We start from the raw sequence: 15,942 nt of genomic DNA on the forward strand, positions 1-15,942 counted from the left end.
CTAGCCTTGCACAAAGCCTTTCCCCTCGGGCCTTGGGACCAATGTGTAGGTCTGGTGAGAGTTTGCTTCCCTTCCTCGTGCTCTTCCGGGTCAAGGTGTCCGAACTCAACAGTTCCGTGTGTATTTTTCCTCTCAGCCTCCAGAAAAGGAGGGAGGCCAGCCTCGGCAAGTGGGTAACAAGACTGAGTGTGCGCTGCTGGGCTTTGTCACAGACCTGAAGCAGGACTACCATGCGGTGCGCAGCGAGGTGCCCGAGGAGAAGCTCTACAAGGTGTACACCTTCAACTCCGTGCGCAAGTCCATGAGCACGGTCATCAAGACGCCCGAGGGCGGCTTCCGCATGTACAGCAAGGGCGCCTCCGAGATCATCTTGCGCAAGTGAGCAGCCCCTTTTCCTTCCTTGGTCTCTCCCCTCCGTGCCCCTCCACTCTGGAAGGTCTGGATGGTGGGCCCCATCTGAGCACCCCTGAGTGATGAGCGAACCCTCTGTTCCTTCCCTGTGATGACATCATAACTAGGGCATGGCCATTGGCCAGGCAGTTTTTCAAGTGGATCATCTCAGTCAATGCTCTTAAAAGCTCAGTGAGGCAGCTATAATTATGCTTTTTACTTTACAGATGGAAAGACTGAATGTCAGGAAAATTAAAACACTTGCTTCAGATCATATGGTTAATAGTAGGACAACCAGGATTCAGGTTTAGACAAGCTACGTGTGAGAGATTGATAACCATTTACTTCATAGGATGTTTGTGATGACAAAATGATTCAACCCATGTAAAGTACCTCACAAATAGTGTGCTTGAAAAGGGAGAGGGTCGGCGAAGGGGTGGAAGAGCCTCAGCCGGGTGGATTGTCATAGTGACTCTCGCAGTGGGCTCTAGTGTGTCACGAAGTGTGAGGATGGCACAGGATAGAACAGGGTTCAGATCTGTTGTTCAAAAGGTCACAATGGGTCACACTAGACTCGACTGTACCTGACAACACCAACAACACATGATGTACCAAGGGAGCCCTGGTGGCCTAGTGGTAAGAAGTTGCACACCAGTCTCAAAGGCACGCAGATTAAATCCACCAGCCACTCCGTGAGAGAAGGATGGACAGTCTCCATCCAGCCAATTAACTGCCTCTGAAAACCCACTGGAGAGTCAGCTATGGGTTGGTTCCAACTTGACAGCACACGAAGGCATGTATAGTAAAGTCTACTAGACATATCAGCACTAGGTTCCCTTATTCTTCCTCGTCACATCGGGTTCTAAAGGAACTTGAGTAGACCCTCCAAAGGTCCTTAAAAGGTGACCCAGCCTGACCAGTAGAAATGAAGTATCCAGTGTCTCCCCTTGACTCTAGCCACCTTCTTTCAGTCAGCACACGAGCATTTATTTCCTGTGTACCAAGCAGGACCAGCCCTCTTGGAGAGGAATGTCATGCTTGGGAAGGTGGAGGGACAGCAACTTGGGGCAATGGGGGTAGGTGTATCAGAGACAATAAGATTGGCACAGGTTAGAGCAGTGTTTAGGACTGTTGTAAAGAGTATTGCTGAGTCGCAGACAATGTGAGGGCACCTAATGACAACAATTAAGCTCTATTCTAGACACTAACATTTGAAAAAGTTTCTGCTTTCAAGAGGCTCAAAAGAGCACCTTATCTACAAATGCTATTGGCATTGCCTTCATGTGGGTAGGGAGAGACAATGTGTGAGAGAGAACCCTATTCTTTGCCTATTGAGATCTTGCTCCATCCACAAGCCACCCCACCTTGGACAAACGACCCAGCTAGGCTGTAGGCAGGGGAGCTGGCTGGCCAGGAACCGGAGTCTATAGGAGTAATGGCAAAGTTGAGTGCAGGTGACTAGAAGCTGAGCAGGGAGGGGGCGCTGCTTTCTGACCATGTACCTCCCCAGGTGTAATCGAATGCTGAACAAGGAAGGGGAAGTGATGCCTTTCAAGAGCAAGGACCGAGACGACATGGTGCGCACTGTCATCGAGCCCATGGCCTGCGAGGGCCTCCGCACTATCTGCATAGCCTACCGCGATTTCAATGACGCAGAGCCTGTGTGGGACAACGAGAACGAAATCCTCACTGAGCTCACCTGCATTGCAGTGCTGGGCATCGAGGACCCCGTGCGCCCAGAAGTAAGGCTCCCTGGCTTGGAGAAGGGACACAAGAGCAGGAATGCTGGTTTCCCAGCAGCCCCTAGCCCATGCCCAGACCCAGTGTAACCCTGTGGGAAGCACATAGAGTCATAGGAACTGAGTATTGGTTCTGCTCCCAGTGGTAACCCCAGGCCAGTTACCTGGCTGCTTCTCATTCACAGGGATGGATGTTTCTGAGCTTCTTGCTTCACAGAACTCCCATGCACTGCCGAACTGATGATGGGTGGTGGCGTTCCTAGGATTAACACTACCTCCATGGGGAGAAGCATAATTTTATTGTATTTGTGATTCAGTACTTAGAAATAGGAAGCTTGATTAACCAGAGCATCACCTTCATCTTGAACCACCTTCTCTTTTAGAGAATTTTTTTTTTAAATTTCTTGTGTGTGTACTATCAAATCTGGTCTGACTGGTACAGAAGGAGATTGCCCCTCCTCCAGCAAAGCATCTGGTGGATTCGAACTGCATGCCTCTGGGATTGCAGTGCAGCTTCTTGCCACTAGGCCATCAGAGCTCCCTTGAACCACCACCCTCTTTTAATCATCACATTCTCATTGGGTGTACTCTGTGTGCTGATGAACTGTTCTAGACACTGGGGTTTGAAAAGGCCTTTCTACCTCCCAGAAGTTCAGGCAGGTTGACCAACAATTATCAAGGCCCAGACGCATAAGAAGGGGCCAGGCATGTGACAGACTACATACAGGCAGTGGACGTGGTTGGTACCTGCAGAATGAAGAGAGCTTCTGATAGAAAGGCAGGCAATGGCCAAATCTCTCAGATCGCCGATGGCCTACTAAGGAATCTGAACTAGTAGTGGGAGAGTTAGCTTTTATACCTGGATCCCAAGGCAAATTGTCTCTCCAGCGTACAGTACAAGTGTCAGTGTTGTGGGGTAGGCAGATGTCAGGTGGCACCAGGCAGACTGAAAATGATCAGTTTACCTCACACTCCATGATACTGCTTCTAGGGTGCCTCTCCCCTACCTTTAATGAAAGGAGAGCTGAGCAGGGGTGACTTATCAAGCATCATCACCCCATCCCTTCCCTCTTTCTTCATGGCCCACACACAGGTGCCGGACGCTATTGCCAAATGCAAGCGAGCTGGCATTACCGTCAGAATGGTGACAGGTGACAACATCAACACAGCCCGAGCCATCGCCACCAAATGCGGCATCCTGACCCCTGGAGATGACTTCCTGTGCTTAGAAGGCAAAGAATTCAACAGGCTCATTCGTAATGAGAAGGGCGAGGTGGGTCCTTGGAGAGGGAGTCAGGACCTTCCTTGACAGGAGAAAGTCTCATCTTTGTGGAAGGCATGTGGGAGAAAGTGGGGAATGGGGGAGTTTTAAACTAACACCTGTTCCCCATGAAGCTTCCCATTCCAACAAAGCTACTCAAGTGATTTAATTGGGGAATTTTCTCTCTTATTATCTTCATTCACAAGCTGTCCTTTGAGACAGTTTTGTAATTTTTTTGTTTTTTAAAATTATTATTATTATTATTATTATTATTATTATTATTAATTATTAGTGTGTGTATTGTCAAATTGGATCTGACTGGTACAGGAGGAGATTATCCCTCCTTCTCCAGCAGAGCTTCTGGTGGATTTGAAACGCGCACCTCTGGGATTGCAGTGCAGCTTCTTGCCACTAGGCCACCAGAGCTCACCAGTTTTGTAATTTTCTTATATTTTCATCTTAGCAGATCCCACTTTCTTCTGTGTCACTGCCCTTGTAATTGATCATGACACAGACATGTTAAAGAATGAGCTCTTGGTGTGGAATAGCAAAGCTTCTTTATCTATGTAGAAATCCAACTTAAGACCTCAGAAGGCCCATTTCACCCAGTAGTCAGTCTTGACCATCTCCTATTAAAGGCCTAAGAAATCGAGATTGGCTCCCATGCAGGGAATTAAGAGGAAAAATATCAGCAATAACGAATCTAACTTGGAAGGCTAAGGTTGGCTGTTTCCTCTCACTTGTGGGCACGGCACTCGGTCCCCATGGGCTGTGGAGTAGCAGGTTCTCCAGAAGCTCAGAGGGTGTGGAGAATTACATTTCCTGCATGACGGTGCTGAATTTAACTGATCCAAGTGTGATCTGGTGTTGGCAGGTAGAACAAGACAAGCTTGACAAGATCTGGCCAAAGCTCCGCGTCCTGGCGCGATCTTCACCCACTGACAAGCACACACTGGTGAAAGGTGAGGCTCGCTCCTGAGCAGTAGGTGCCTGGGACAGATGAAGGCAGGCTGGGGCAAGGGCAGGCGAGTCCCACCAACTGCCGTGTCCTAGGTCAGATCCCAGGCTTTGCAAAACATACAGTTAACAAACACCTGACCCCTAGTGAGTAGAAGACCTAAAGCTTTTGGGTTTTATCATTAGTGTATTCCTTACACTGATAATACTGTGACCTAGGCAGGAAAATGAAAACAATTCACATTTTTATAAATGAGGGCTTTTGAGACTCAAAGAAGAAATTAGTTGCCCAACTGGTAAATGGAAGTGGTAGAGTTGGAACTACTGGTCTCTATTTTGAAATCTTTGTAGTGCTTTTTCTGTACATAATAGCTGCTGGCGGCACCCTGCAGAGTATCTGACAAGGACAAACAGTCTCATTCCAAAATGCTGCCGAGTGAGAAAATGTACCTTCTCTCTGTTTGAGTCCTGTATAGGGAAGAAGGAAAGAAAGTCAAATGAGGAGGCGGGAGTGCCCAGAACCAAGGAGGGAGGATTTGGCGGGGAGCCTAGTGCTTGCCAAGTGGCCTCAGATGATACATGTGGGCTTACTGTGACGTGTTTGTGTCTCTAGATAGTACATGTGGGCTCACTGTGGTGTATGGATTTATGCATGTTTCCTGGACAGTACCTGTGGGCTCAATGTGTGTATGAATGTGTGTTTCCCAGAAAGTGTCTGTGGGCTCACTGTGGTGTATGGATGGATATGTGTTTCCTGGACGGTACCTGTGGGCTCAATGTGTGTATGAATGTGTGTTTCCTAGATACTATCTGTGGGCTCAGTGTGGTGTACGTATGGTTGCGTGTTTCCCGGACACCATCTGTGGGCTCACTGCGGAGGGTCTGTCTGTGTCTCCCAGCCAGCACCTTTGTGCTCACTGTGCTGTCTGTCTCCTTCCCAGGCATCATTGACAGCACTGTTGGGGATCAGCGGCAAGTTGTGGCTGTCACTGGTGACGGCACTAATGACGGGCCAGCTCTGAAGAAAGCAGATGTTGGTTTTGCCATGGTAAGCTACTTGCAGTGTCTCTTTCTCTTTAATGTAACCTGCCTTCTCCATCGGAAAACAGGCAGACTTCTGCTTCCTGAACCTTCATGTCCCATCCTGTACCTTTTTCTCTAATCTCTCCTACTTACCTTATCAATAACACTATGCAATGAGAGGGACATCTGTAAAAAGAGCAAAGGCCATGTGGACATGGCCATATCTGATTTTTACAAACTTTACAAAGGGGAACTGTCCCCATCTACAACATCAGTAACACAAAACCAATTCCCATGAGGTCAGACAGGTCCCCCATGCTTCTGTACCTCTTTCTACTCATCTAAACACCAGTCTACTGTTTTGCTGGATCCAAAATTTGATGTAATAGTTCATAGACCACACAGGGAAGTTAAGGTTATAATCTAGATTAATAACAGTATATAGGTAAGACAACTCCTGAAATATGCATGCAGGCACCTCAGCCTCAAGTCTCATGCCTTCGGGCCAGTGGGTCCCAAGTTCAGTCTTGCAATATTGGCTTCTCCTCCTCTCCCCATAATTGTCCAACAAAATTCTCAGTCCTGCCAATATTGGCTTCCCTCCACCTCCACCAAGGTCTCATCTTACGTCAAATCTCCAGTTCAGCCATAGGAGTTGCTAAAGTAGGTACAGCTGGAGCAAGGGTTTCATTGTCTTTGAGTGAAAACTGACTATAAATTGCATGGGAGGAGATTACCCGTAGTTCTTCTGCAGAGTTGCTGGTAGACTCAAGCAAGCAGAGAGATAAGTCCACTGAGTTAGCAATGCAACACCCTTCAGACAGGTCAGATCAGGTCACTGGAGATTTATTTTTTCCTTCAGTAGATTTTGATTCTGCTATTCAGGGAAGTTTAAAAATTGTATAAATCTTCCATACACATTGAGCTGTGGGTGATGTTTAAGTGGTGGGAAAAGATTCAGTAGTCATCAACATATGACCAATCTTATCTCCACCTACTTACCCTCTCATGAACTGACTTGTTTTAAAACAAATTTAAGATATCACTGACATGTCATCCATAAAAATTTCAATCTGGGCCTCCTCCATTACCTCCTTTCTTGGGAGGAAGGTCATTTCCTTTGGAGATGTACCTATTCTAATAAATCTATCTTTGGTTTTTATCTTTAAAAAAATCAATCTGTATCTTTAAGAAATAAGCATATTTTAAGAAAATCATAATAACTTTATCTTGTAACAAAATTGATAATTCCTTACTATCATCAGATGTCTCAACTCATTGCCATCAAATCAGAAGCAGCTCGTAGCTGACCTTCCACTAGACGCTCACTGCTGTAAATTCCATAGGAAGAGACTACCCTTCTTTCTCTCTTGGAGCAGCTGGTGGATTTGAACCATTTACCTTTAGATTGGCAGTTCAACTACTTAACCACTAGGCCGCCAGAGCTCAGTGTTTCATTTTCCCCAATGGCCTCATATGTATGGTTTTTATAGTTGATTTATCTAACTCAGGATCCAAGTAAGGTTCATATATTGCAATTCATTGATAAAGCTCTCTTTTCAATCTCTTCATCTATAGCAATGGTTCTCAAAATATGTTCCCCATACCAGTACTAAGCAGTACCTAGAAACCTGTACAAATGCAGATTCTTGGGCCCTCGCCCCAATCTACTGAAACAGGAAGTCCAGAGTGGGGCCCAGAAATTTGTGTTTTAACAGGTCTTCCATGATTCTCCAGCATGCTTAATTTGAGGACTGCTGGTTTTATAGGTTCCTACTTTCAAGGATCCTTAAGACCACCCCAAAGTTCGGAGATTCACTAGAAGAGTTCATGGAACTCAGGATCTCATTGTCCTCACCATTAAGGTTTATTACAGCTAGATGATGAAAGAAAAAGACACGTCTAGAACGTAAGAGGAAAAAAAAAGGTGGAGTCTGGAGGGATGTCCGCGGGTTTTTCATGCTCTTTCTCCAGGAGAGATTACCCATAGCACAATCTTCCCCCAGCAACAAAACTGCAGCAACATGTCTGTGACATTGCTGTCTAAATACGCTCATTGCAAATTCAGAGCCCAAGATTTTTATTGAAGCTGGTTGCATAGGTAGGTACCCTGTCTAGTTCCCAAATTCCAGACTCCCAGGAAGAAAGTTCTGCACAAGCCATAATGTTGGTATAAATAGTCTAGGCTCAGTGAATCACTCTTATCAGTTGACTATTGGCTGGGAACATTCCAAAAGCCCAGTTCCCACATGCCAGACAGGGCGACCTTGCAAGGAGGCCACTCTGGGGCTACAGAGTCTTAGTATGTTAACTCTTCTCTACATAGTTCTTCTTCAGAGCAGAATCATTCTCTAGGACCCTAGGCAGCTGGCTCGACCATCCTGTGGTATTGACCTCAGTTTCATCTTCCAGGGACCCTGGATTGGGCCATTTCTAACAAGTCCCATTTTGGAAGCAGGAGTGACATCTACTTCCTAAACAATATGTCTCTGGAAACTCTATGATCTTTGAGAAAGGATGATAGTTATAGAAAGGCTTCAGGTCTTTTGTTCATAGGGTCACTATGAGTTGTGCTCAAATCGATGGCAATCAACAACAATCAATAACAAGTCCCATTAATCATAAAGGTCTCTCCTAGAAAGCCAGGAGACTCCCTACTTAAGAATGCTAGCTTGGTTTTGGTTTTGGTGTTGCTTTGTGTATTGTATAAACATTAATGTTTAATGTTTCTTTTTTAATAGTTTTTACTATAGTCCCAGATATGTCTGACCATCATGACAGTCAACTTCAGAGCATTTTCTTCACCACAGAGAGGTCTTTCCCCTTTAGCTGTTACTCCTCCACATTCCTCGTCTTCCACAGCCCTTCTTCTTTAGTTTTAAGGTTTTGGCCTGGCCAGAGGCATTGATGTGAGACCCAGTAGGACTCTGGCTGGTGAACTGAAGCTGACCTGGAAGGTCCACAGGGCTGCTGAGGCAATGCCATGGTAATCAGGCACACACAAGTGCGAGGCCAGAGGGCAGGCATCCTTTCCTGCAGTCTGTTCCTCAGTGAAGAGTTTGCGTTTATTAGTGCAGGCCAAGCAGGACATACATTTGTTAGGAAAAGCTAATTAACAAAGGTGCTCTAGTGATGCAAGAGTTAAGTGCCCAGCAACTAATCAAGAAGTTGATAGTTTAAACCCAGCCAGTGACTAACGGGGGAAAACCCAGCTATCTGTGCCAGAAAGATTACAGCCTGGGGGAAACCTTAGTGGGCTACTTCTATTTTGTTACATAGGGTTACTATGAGTCCAAACCAACCCAATAGCAATGGAGTCAGTAGGATCCCTGGTAATGTGGCGGTCAGTGAACCCTACAGCTAACCTATAACTCCAGTCAGCAGTTCAAACTCACCAGCTGCTCTGTAAGAGAGAGACATGGCAATGCGCTGCTGTTCAGTCTGAGGCCTCAGAAATGCTGTAGGGCCATTCTGTTATGTTTTATGAGTCTGCTGTGAGCTGAAAATTAACAGCATACAACACTGGTTAACAGGGCCCTTCAACATGCCTCCCACTAGAGGCATCTCCCCCTCGGGCTCTCAGACCAAATAGTTCAGTTCACTGTCCATGCTTTTAGAGGAGACTCTGGTGACCTTGTGGTAAGAATCTGCGCTGTAATCCTGAAAGGCACGTAGTTCAGATCTGTCAGCTGTTCCACGAAAGGAGCGTGGGCAGACTCCTCCCATGTGATTTCAGCCTCTGAAAATCCACTGGAGGTCAGCTAGGGGTTGGTTCCCACTCGCTGGTACACAGTCACAACAACATTGGAAGATCAGTGATGTCAGTTTGAAGACAAGTGCACCTGATTCAAGCCATGGTCTTTTCAGTCACTTGTTGTGCATCTGAGAGCTGGGTAGTGATTAAGAATGAGAAGAAGAATTGATGCCTTTGAGCTGTGGTGCTGGAGAAGAGTACTGAATCCAATGGACGGCCAAAAGAACAGATGTATTTGTCTTAGAGGATATACAGCCAGTGCTCCTGAGAGGCAAGGATGGCAAAGCTTCATCTCACATACGTTGGACGTGTTAGGAGGGGCTGTTCCTTGGCAAAGGACATCACACTTGGAAAGGTGCAGAGTGGGTGAAAGAGAGTAAGAAGACCTTCAATGAGGTGGATTGACACAGTGACTGTAGCAATGGACTCAAGGGTGTCAGAGGTAATGAGGATGGCACAGGACAGGACAGGGTTCAGCTCAGTTGTGCATAAGGTCGCTATGAGTCGTACTCACCTCGCTGGTACCGAACAACAACAATAATCCAAAGACAGTTCTATACTGTTTAACCCCTCTGTGGCAGCTGCTCATGAGCCTGGGTGACATGGGAGGTCGCTTTTGGTGGCAGTGTGGGAGCTGGGCCACTGTGGTCTCCTAGTCATTCGTGAGGGCAGACTCTGCTCTGAGGCCCCATCCAAGCATCCCCACAAGAAGAGGTAGGGCTTCAGGAGCAACTCTGAGAAACAACTCACTAGCGCCCCTCTCCCTCTCCCCGTCCCTCCCCAGCCCCGCCCAGATTCTGGCTTTGATTTGGTTTTCTCTTTTGTTACATAGTCAGGGTGTCTCATTCTGTACTCACAGCTTAAACTTTCCCCCAGTCCTTTTTCATTCTCACACATGTCCTTCATCCAGACAGGTTAGTTTTGAGAGGAACATGAAACACTTTCACAGAAAATTTTTATATGACTTAGCACATCAGGTTTAGGAATTAATGAAAATAACATCTTGATTGCTCAGAAGTTTCTAAATGAGTTTCTTTATAAAAACCTCCCCCTACATATTTTGCCCTGATCATGTATCCAATGAGCAGCCAAAATGATCGATCAGTTTCTGGGTAACCACCCCCTCACTGTCATTGAGTCCGCTCCTAATCACAGGGACCCTCGGGCAGAGTAGAACTTCTCCATAGGCTTTCTAAGATTATGAATTTTAGTGTAAGCAAAATGTCACATCTTCTGCAGAGTGACTAGTGGTCTCAAACCACTGACCTTTCTGTTAGCAGCCAAATGCCATAGCCACAGTGCCACCAGGGCTTCTTTTTTCTCTGAGCACGGCTGCATTTAATAATTAAACTGCCTCACTAATGCCTGTGTAGCAAGAGAAAGTTAAAGACCATAGAATCAGACCATCAGTAAACTGCAGTTCATTTGGAAAGCTGAACCCCAAGATCAACAACACAAAAAAAGACCAAACCAAACAAAAAAAAAAAAAAAGAAGAAAAGATCAACAACAGTAACATATTCCCAGAAAAGTCAAGAGGCTGATCTGTCAGGAGTGGGCAGAGGGGTCTCACTTCCTGTGACGTCCTCCACTTTGCAGCTTTTGGCCCAGATGACAAGTTGGGGATGCAGTCAGCCTCCGTACCAGAAAAGCAGATCCAGGCAGCAGCTCCATTTCAGATGTTCCCATCAGAGAGCAGACCTTCTCCCGTGGGCATTAGAAGGTGACTCAGATGGTCTGCTGGCAGCACTCACAATGTTTGCAAAGTTTAGGGGCCCCAAGGGGATGCCTGCAGCAGTCCCACTTTCTGAGAGTTCTGTCAATTGAGCCTGCTTTCAGTTCAGCACAACCAGCATGGGCCTCACACAGCTAAATAATACTGAGTTTGAGCTTGGAGTCTGAACCTGGCAATTGAAGAAGGCTGCCACTGGCTTAACTGACTGACAGTGTCACTCATGGTGGCCCCACGAGTGTCAGAGAAGAACTGTGCTCCGTCAGGTTTTCAACAGCTCAGTTTTCAGAAGTAGGTTTCCAGGTTTGAGTGGACTCAAACGTCCAACCTTTTGATTAGCAATGGGGCTTGTTGACCCCATGCACTACCCAGGACTAGATGCAGGCAATTGAGACCTGTGAATTCAGAATTTTTAAAAATCAGCTACATTTTTTTCAGCTACTGCAAAGCTAAGATGCTACAGGAACCCACACCGGTCAGGTAAGAAGCATAATTTTTTTCCAAGCCTCTATTGATCCATAAAGTTCAAATTGAAGAGCCCTCATGCTCACGGTTTAAGCGGATGACACAACCTTGCTTGCTGGAAGTGAGGAGGACTTAAAAACACTTGCTGCAGAAGATCAAAGACTACAGCCTTCAATATGCATTACATCTCAACATCAGGAAGACAGAAATCCTCAGCTCTGAACCAATGAGCAACATCATGATAGATGGAGAAAAGATTAAGGTTGTCTATGAGTTCACCATACTTGGATCCACAATCAACATTCTTGGTACCAGCAGTCAGGAGATGAAGCGTGTTACAATGGGAAGTCTGCTGTCAGGGACTTCTCCAAATTACTGAGGAGGAATGATGTCAATTTGAAGATTAGGAACTCCTGATTTAGACCATGGTCATTTCAGTCCCTTACTATGCTTCTGAGAGCTGGATAATGAATAAGGATGACAGATGGAAGAATTGAAGCCTTTGCGCTGTGGTGTTGGAAAAGAGTACTGAATATCCCATGGAATGCCAAAAGAACAAAAAATCTATATCTTGGAGAAGGTGCAGCCAGGTTACTCCTTGGAAGCAAAGATGGAAAAGCTTTGTTTTACATACTTTGGGCTTGTTGCTAGGAGAGGCTATTCCTTGGAGCTGGGCAGCATGCTAGGAAAGATGGAGGGTCAGCAAAAGAGAGGAAGACCCTCAAGGAGATGGATTAGCGCAATGAATGCAGCAGTGGGCTCGGGTATGTCGGATATGATGAGGACGGCACGGGACGGGGCAGGGTTCTGATCTCTTTTTCCCAGGGTCATTATGAGTCATACTCACCAGCACCAAACAGCAACCTGAAATATCAGAGATTTGAACCACCAGTCACTCTGGGGAGAAAGATGTCAGGTTCTCAGTGAAACCCATTACTATTGAGTCAGTTCTGACTCGTGGCAGCCCTCCATGGGTGCCCAAGGCTGTAAACCTTAGTGGGAGCAGACTTTGCCTCTTTAGCCCGGGGAATGGCTGGTGGAGTCAAACTCTTGACCTTTCAATTAGCAACCCTACATGTGACTCCATAGAGATTGCAGCCTTGAAAACTCCATGTTGTTACTATGTGCCATTAAGTTGGAATTGTCTCATAGCTAACCCTCCAGTAGGATTTCAGAGATTGTAAATTTCATGGGAAGAGATTGCCCATCTTTCTTAGAGCAGCCAGTGGATTGGAACCACATGCCTTCGAGTTGGCAGTACAATTCCTTACCACTCCTGAAAACCCTATCAGACAATTCTGAAGTGTCCAGTTGGACTGCTATGATTTGGAATCCACATTACGACATACACTGCTAGTCAAGTCCTACTCTGAGTGGCTCTGTCAGGCTGAGTGGAATTTCCCATAAAGCTTCTGAGGCTGTAAATCTTCTCAGAAGCAGACTGTGTTGTTTCTCCTGAGGAGCTGATAGTGGATTTGAACAGCCAACCTTTTGGCTAGCAGCTGAATGCATCAACTACTGTGCCACTAGAGCTTCTCATCAACACAAGCATCCAAATTGGCCTACTGAGAATTATGCATAGCAGGATGGAAATAAATCAGTCTCTCGGGAACAGACTACTTCCCCCCTTCCCCTCCAAGCAAACTACTTTTGAAAACTCCAAAAGTGTATCTGCATCCAGAGATGGCCTCTGTCTTCATATTGTCTCCCCTCTGCCCCACTCGCCTTTTTCCCTCCAGAGGCAAAAATCATAGTCATACTCATCAATTGTGGGACTCTTGTTTCCAGTACCCAAAGAATTTCAATTCTACTCTGCCCACCAGCAGCAAAGAGCAAGGAAGTTGTTCCCATTACCACTTCTCCTTGCAACTTCCCCCGATTGTGGTGATTCACTAACATTTATAAAATAATAAACACCAACACTCTACATCTATTTTTATCATATGTTTAGTTGCAATAGGGAAAGCTGGAGTTTTATTATTATTATCCTTTTTTTAATTTATCTTCTCATTACAAGTTGGCTCAAACCCTTTACTGTCAATTCAGTTTGCAAGTGTTAATGCAGGTAGAGGGACAGGTGGAGAAGATAGAGGGTCTGCAGTATGGATTGCTCATATGCCCCCTCCTGTTAATCCAGTCTTGTTTTCTTCTTGTTGTTGTGTACCATAGAATCAGAACCAACTCCTAACTGACCCTCACAGATTTTCAGAGGTAATTAATCACACGGGAGGAAATTGTCCATCCTTCTCCTTCAAAGCAGCTGGTGGCCTCAAACGTCACGCTTTCAGGATTGCAGCGCAGCTTCTTACTAATAGGCCACCAGAACTCTTACCTTGTTTTTAGGTGCCATTGATTGATTCAATTATGACTCACACAGACCTTACAAACAACAGATCTGACCCTTGCCCTACCCTGCCCCATCCTCATTCAGCATCTCTGATATGTTGGAGCCATCGTTACAGTCACTCTGTCACTCTGTCTTGTTGGGGTCTTTCTCTGACCTGCCATCTAGTCCAGAATAAGGTCTTTTTCCAAGAACGGTCCCTCTTGCCCTGGAAAAGGATTTAATCTTTTCTGCTTCTCCAAGAGGTCCTTTCCCCTCCCACCTGAATGACAGCTAAACCAATGGTGTCACTTGGTCTGCTATTTTTTTCCTCACTTCAGCTAACTTGGGGGGGGGAGGGGGTAAACAACCAGCAGTAAGCTCTCCTGAGGCTGGCTCTATTGTTTTCAAATTTCATGGGTAGCCTGACCTCTTGCACTGACAGCAGCCCAGCTTTTGTGCCACTGAGGGTAATTTCATAGCCATCTAAGTACCGGGACCTCATCCTCCCCATGTCTTTCTATTGCTTTTTTCCAAATAACATTCTACTGAGTGGTAAGGTGTTATACTGCCTGAGGACATGTGGTTCCAGTCCACCCACTGCTCCACAAGAGAAAGGTGGACAGTCTCCTTCTGTGCTATTTACAGCCTCTAAAAACTCACTGGAGGGTCACCTACGAGTTGGTTCCAACTTGATGACACATAACAACATATTTCAGTGAGTTAAAAAAAAAATTAACACCCCTCCCTCTTGAGATTAGCATAAAGAGGAACTTGGCCTTATCTGTAAAAGACTTCACCATTATCCTTTGTTTTGTACTTCCTTGTGATTTTACTTTTATTATGATTCTAAATAAATACTCAGAGAAGCATGGCTTGAGGTCTTAAGTCGAGAACTGCTGACCCCCTGTTTTATGCTCTCTGCTCTATCGCAAAAAAAAAAATTAACAAAGAAAATAAAAAACATGTTTCAGTGAGTTGGGATCGTTCTAGTTAATCTCACCACTGACACCACTTATGGGTTCCCAAAACCACACCCACAGTCAGATACTCCTGAGGGCTTACCAACTCCTTATACACTTATACTCATGGCTAAATCATTACAATAATGAAGTAAGTATACACACTTGGCTTATAAGAGCAGAAGTCACAGGCATAATAAGGGATCACACCGAACATTCCAGCAATAAAAATGCAGCAACAGTTTTACAATCTTTTTGACCACAGAAGTCCCATGAAAGACTAAGAGCCCAAGGATTTTTATTGGAGCTGGTCACATAGACAACCTCTGCCTTGTTGTTGTTAGGTGTCATCGAGTTGATTACAACTATAGTGACCCTATAAACAACCCTGTCCTATCCTGTGCCATCCTCCCAATCTCTGACACACATTTGTACAGTCACTGTGTCAGTCCATCTCGTTGAGGGTCTTCCTCTCCTTTGCCGACCCTCCACCTTTCCAAGCATGATATTCCTCTCCAAGGAATACCCTCATCTAACAACATGCCCCAAGTATGTGAGGTGAAGCTTTGTCATATTTGCCTCCAAAGAGCACTTGGCCTAACACGTATTAAAATTCCAGACTCCTAGAAAGAAGCAAGTGTTGCATATGAATGACAGTCTAGGCTCAGTGAACTACTCTTATCACTTGACTGTTCTGTTGACTGAGAACACTGTGAAAGCCAAGTTCCCAGACGCCAGTCAGAGCCAAGCTTGCAAGCAGACCTCCCTGAGGATTACAGTCCCAGGCCTGCTACGTTAACTCTTTCCTTGCACAATCCCTTTCCATCTTTCCCCCAACTCTTACAATTTAGTTTTGAAGAAATCAGGCTGTTTGGCTTACAGAGTATCACAGTGTGAATTTTGCTTGCTCCATCCCCATGAGGCCCTTTAATGTACGTATGTTTTCTTGTATTTCCTATAAAGGAGCTCTGGTGACCTAATGGTGAGGAGCTATGCTGCCAACCCAATGGCAAGCAGCCCAAGCCCACCAGCTGCTCCGTGAGAGAAAGGTGGATGGTGTCCTCCCGTATGATATGCTGCCTCTGAAAACCCACTGAAAGGTCGGCTACACCTTTCTGACTCAACAGCGCATAACAGCAACATTTCCTCTAAACTACCAGTTAGCCCTAGTAGTAATCAAACTCTACTCCTTTCTTTCTGGTGTGCTGGTTAACCATTGAGCTGCTAATGGAAAGGTTGGTGGGTCAAGCCTACCCAGAGGCTCCACAAAAGAAAGATTTGAAAGTCTGTACCCATAAAAAGTCTAGCCAAGAAACCTGTGAGCCAAAACCCAACAGC

At 45.7% G+C, this 15,942-nt stretch overlaps 1 protein-coding gene across 4 annotated transcripts in view; it reads left to right on the forward strand.

Moving 5' to 3' along the window:
* The window catches only part of ATP2B4 (ATPase, Ca++ transporting, plasma membrane 4), an 80,052-nt gene that overhangs the window by 38,116 nt on the left and 25,994 nt on the right, over positions 1–15,942 (forward strand). For all 4 annotated transcript variants that reach the window (XM_006887889.1, XM_006887890.1, XM_006887891.1 and 1 more), the window contains 5 exons: positions 137–378; positions 1,901–2,132; positions 3,223–3,402; positions 4,265–4,352; positions 5,289–5,395. In XM_006887889.1, the coding sequence (XP_006887951.1) occupies positions 137–378; positions 1,901–2,132; positions 3,223–3,402; positions 4,265–4,352; positions 5,289–5,395 (849 nt within the window). The remainder of the gene's footprint in view (positions 1–136; positions 379–1,900; positions 2,133–3,222; positions 3,403–4,264; positions 4,353–5,288; positions 5,396–15,942) is intronic.

The sequence above is a fragment of the Elephantulus edwardii genome, unplaced genomic scaffold (genome assembly GCF_000299155.1).
Source record: "Elephantulus edwardii isolate Elephantulus edwardi_28Jun2011 unplaced genomic scaffold, EleEdw1.0 scaffold00063, whole genome shotgun sequence".
NCBI lineage: Eukaryota > Metazoa > Chordata > Mammalia > Macroscelidea > Macroscelididae > Elephantulus > Elephantulus edwardii.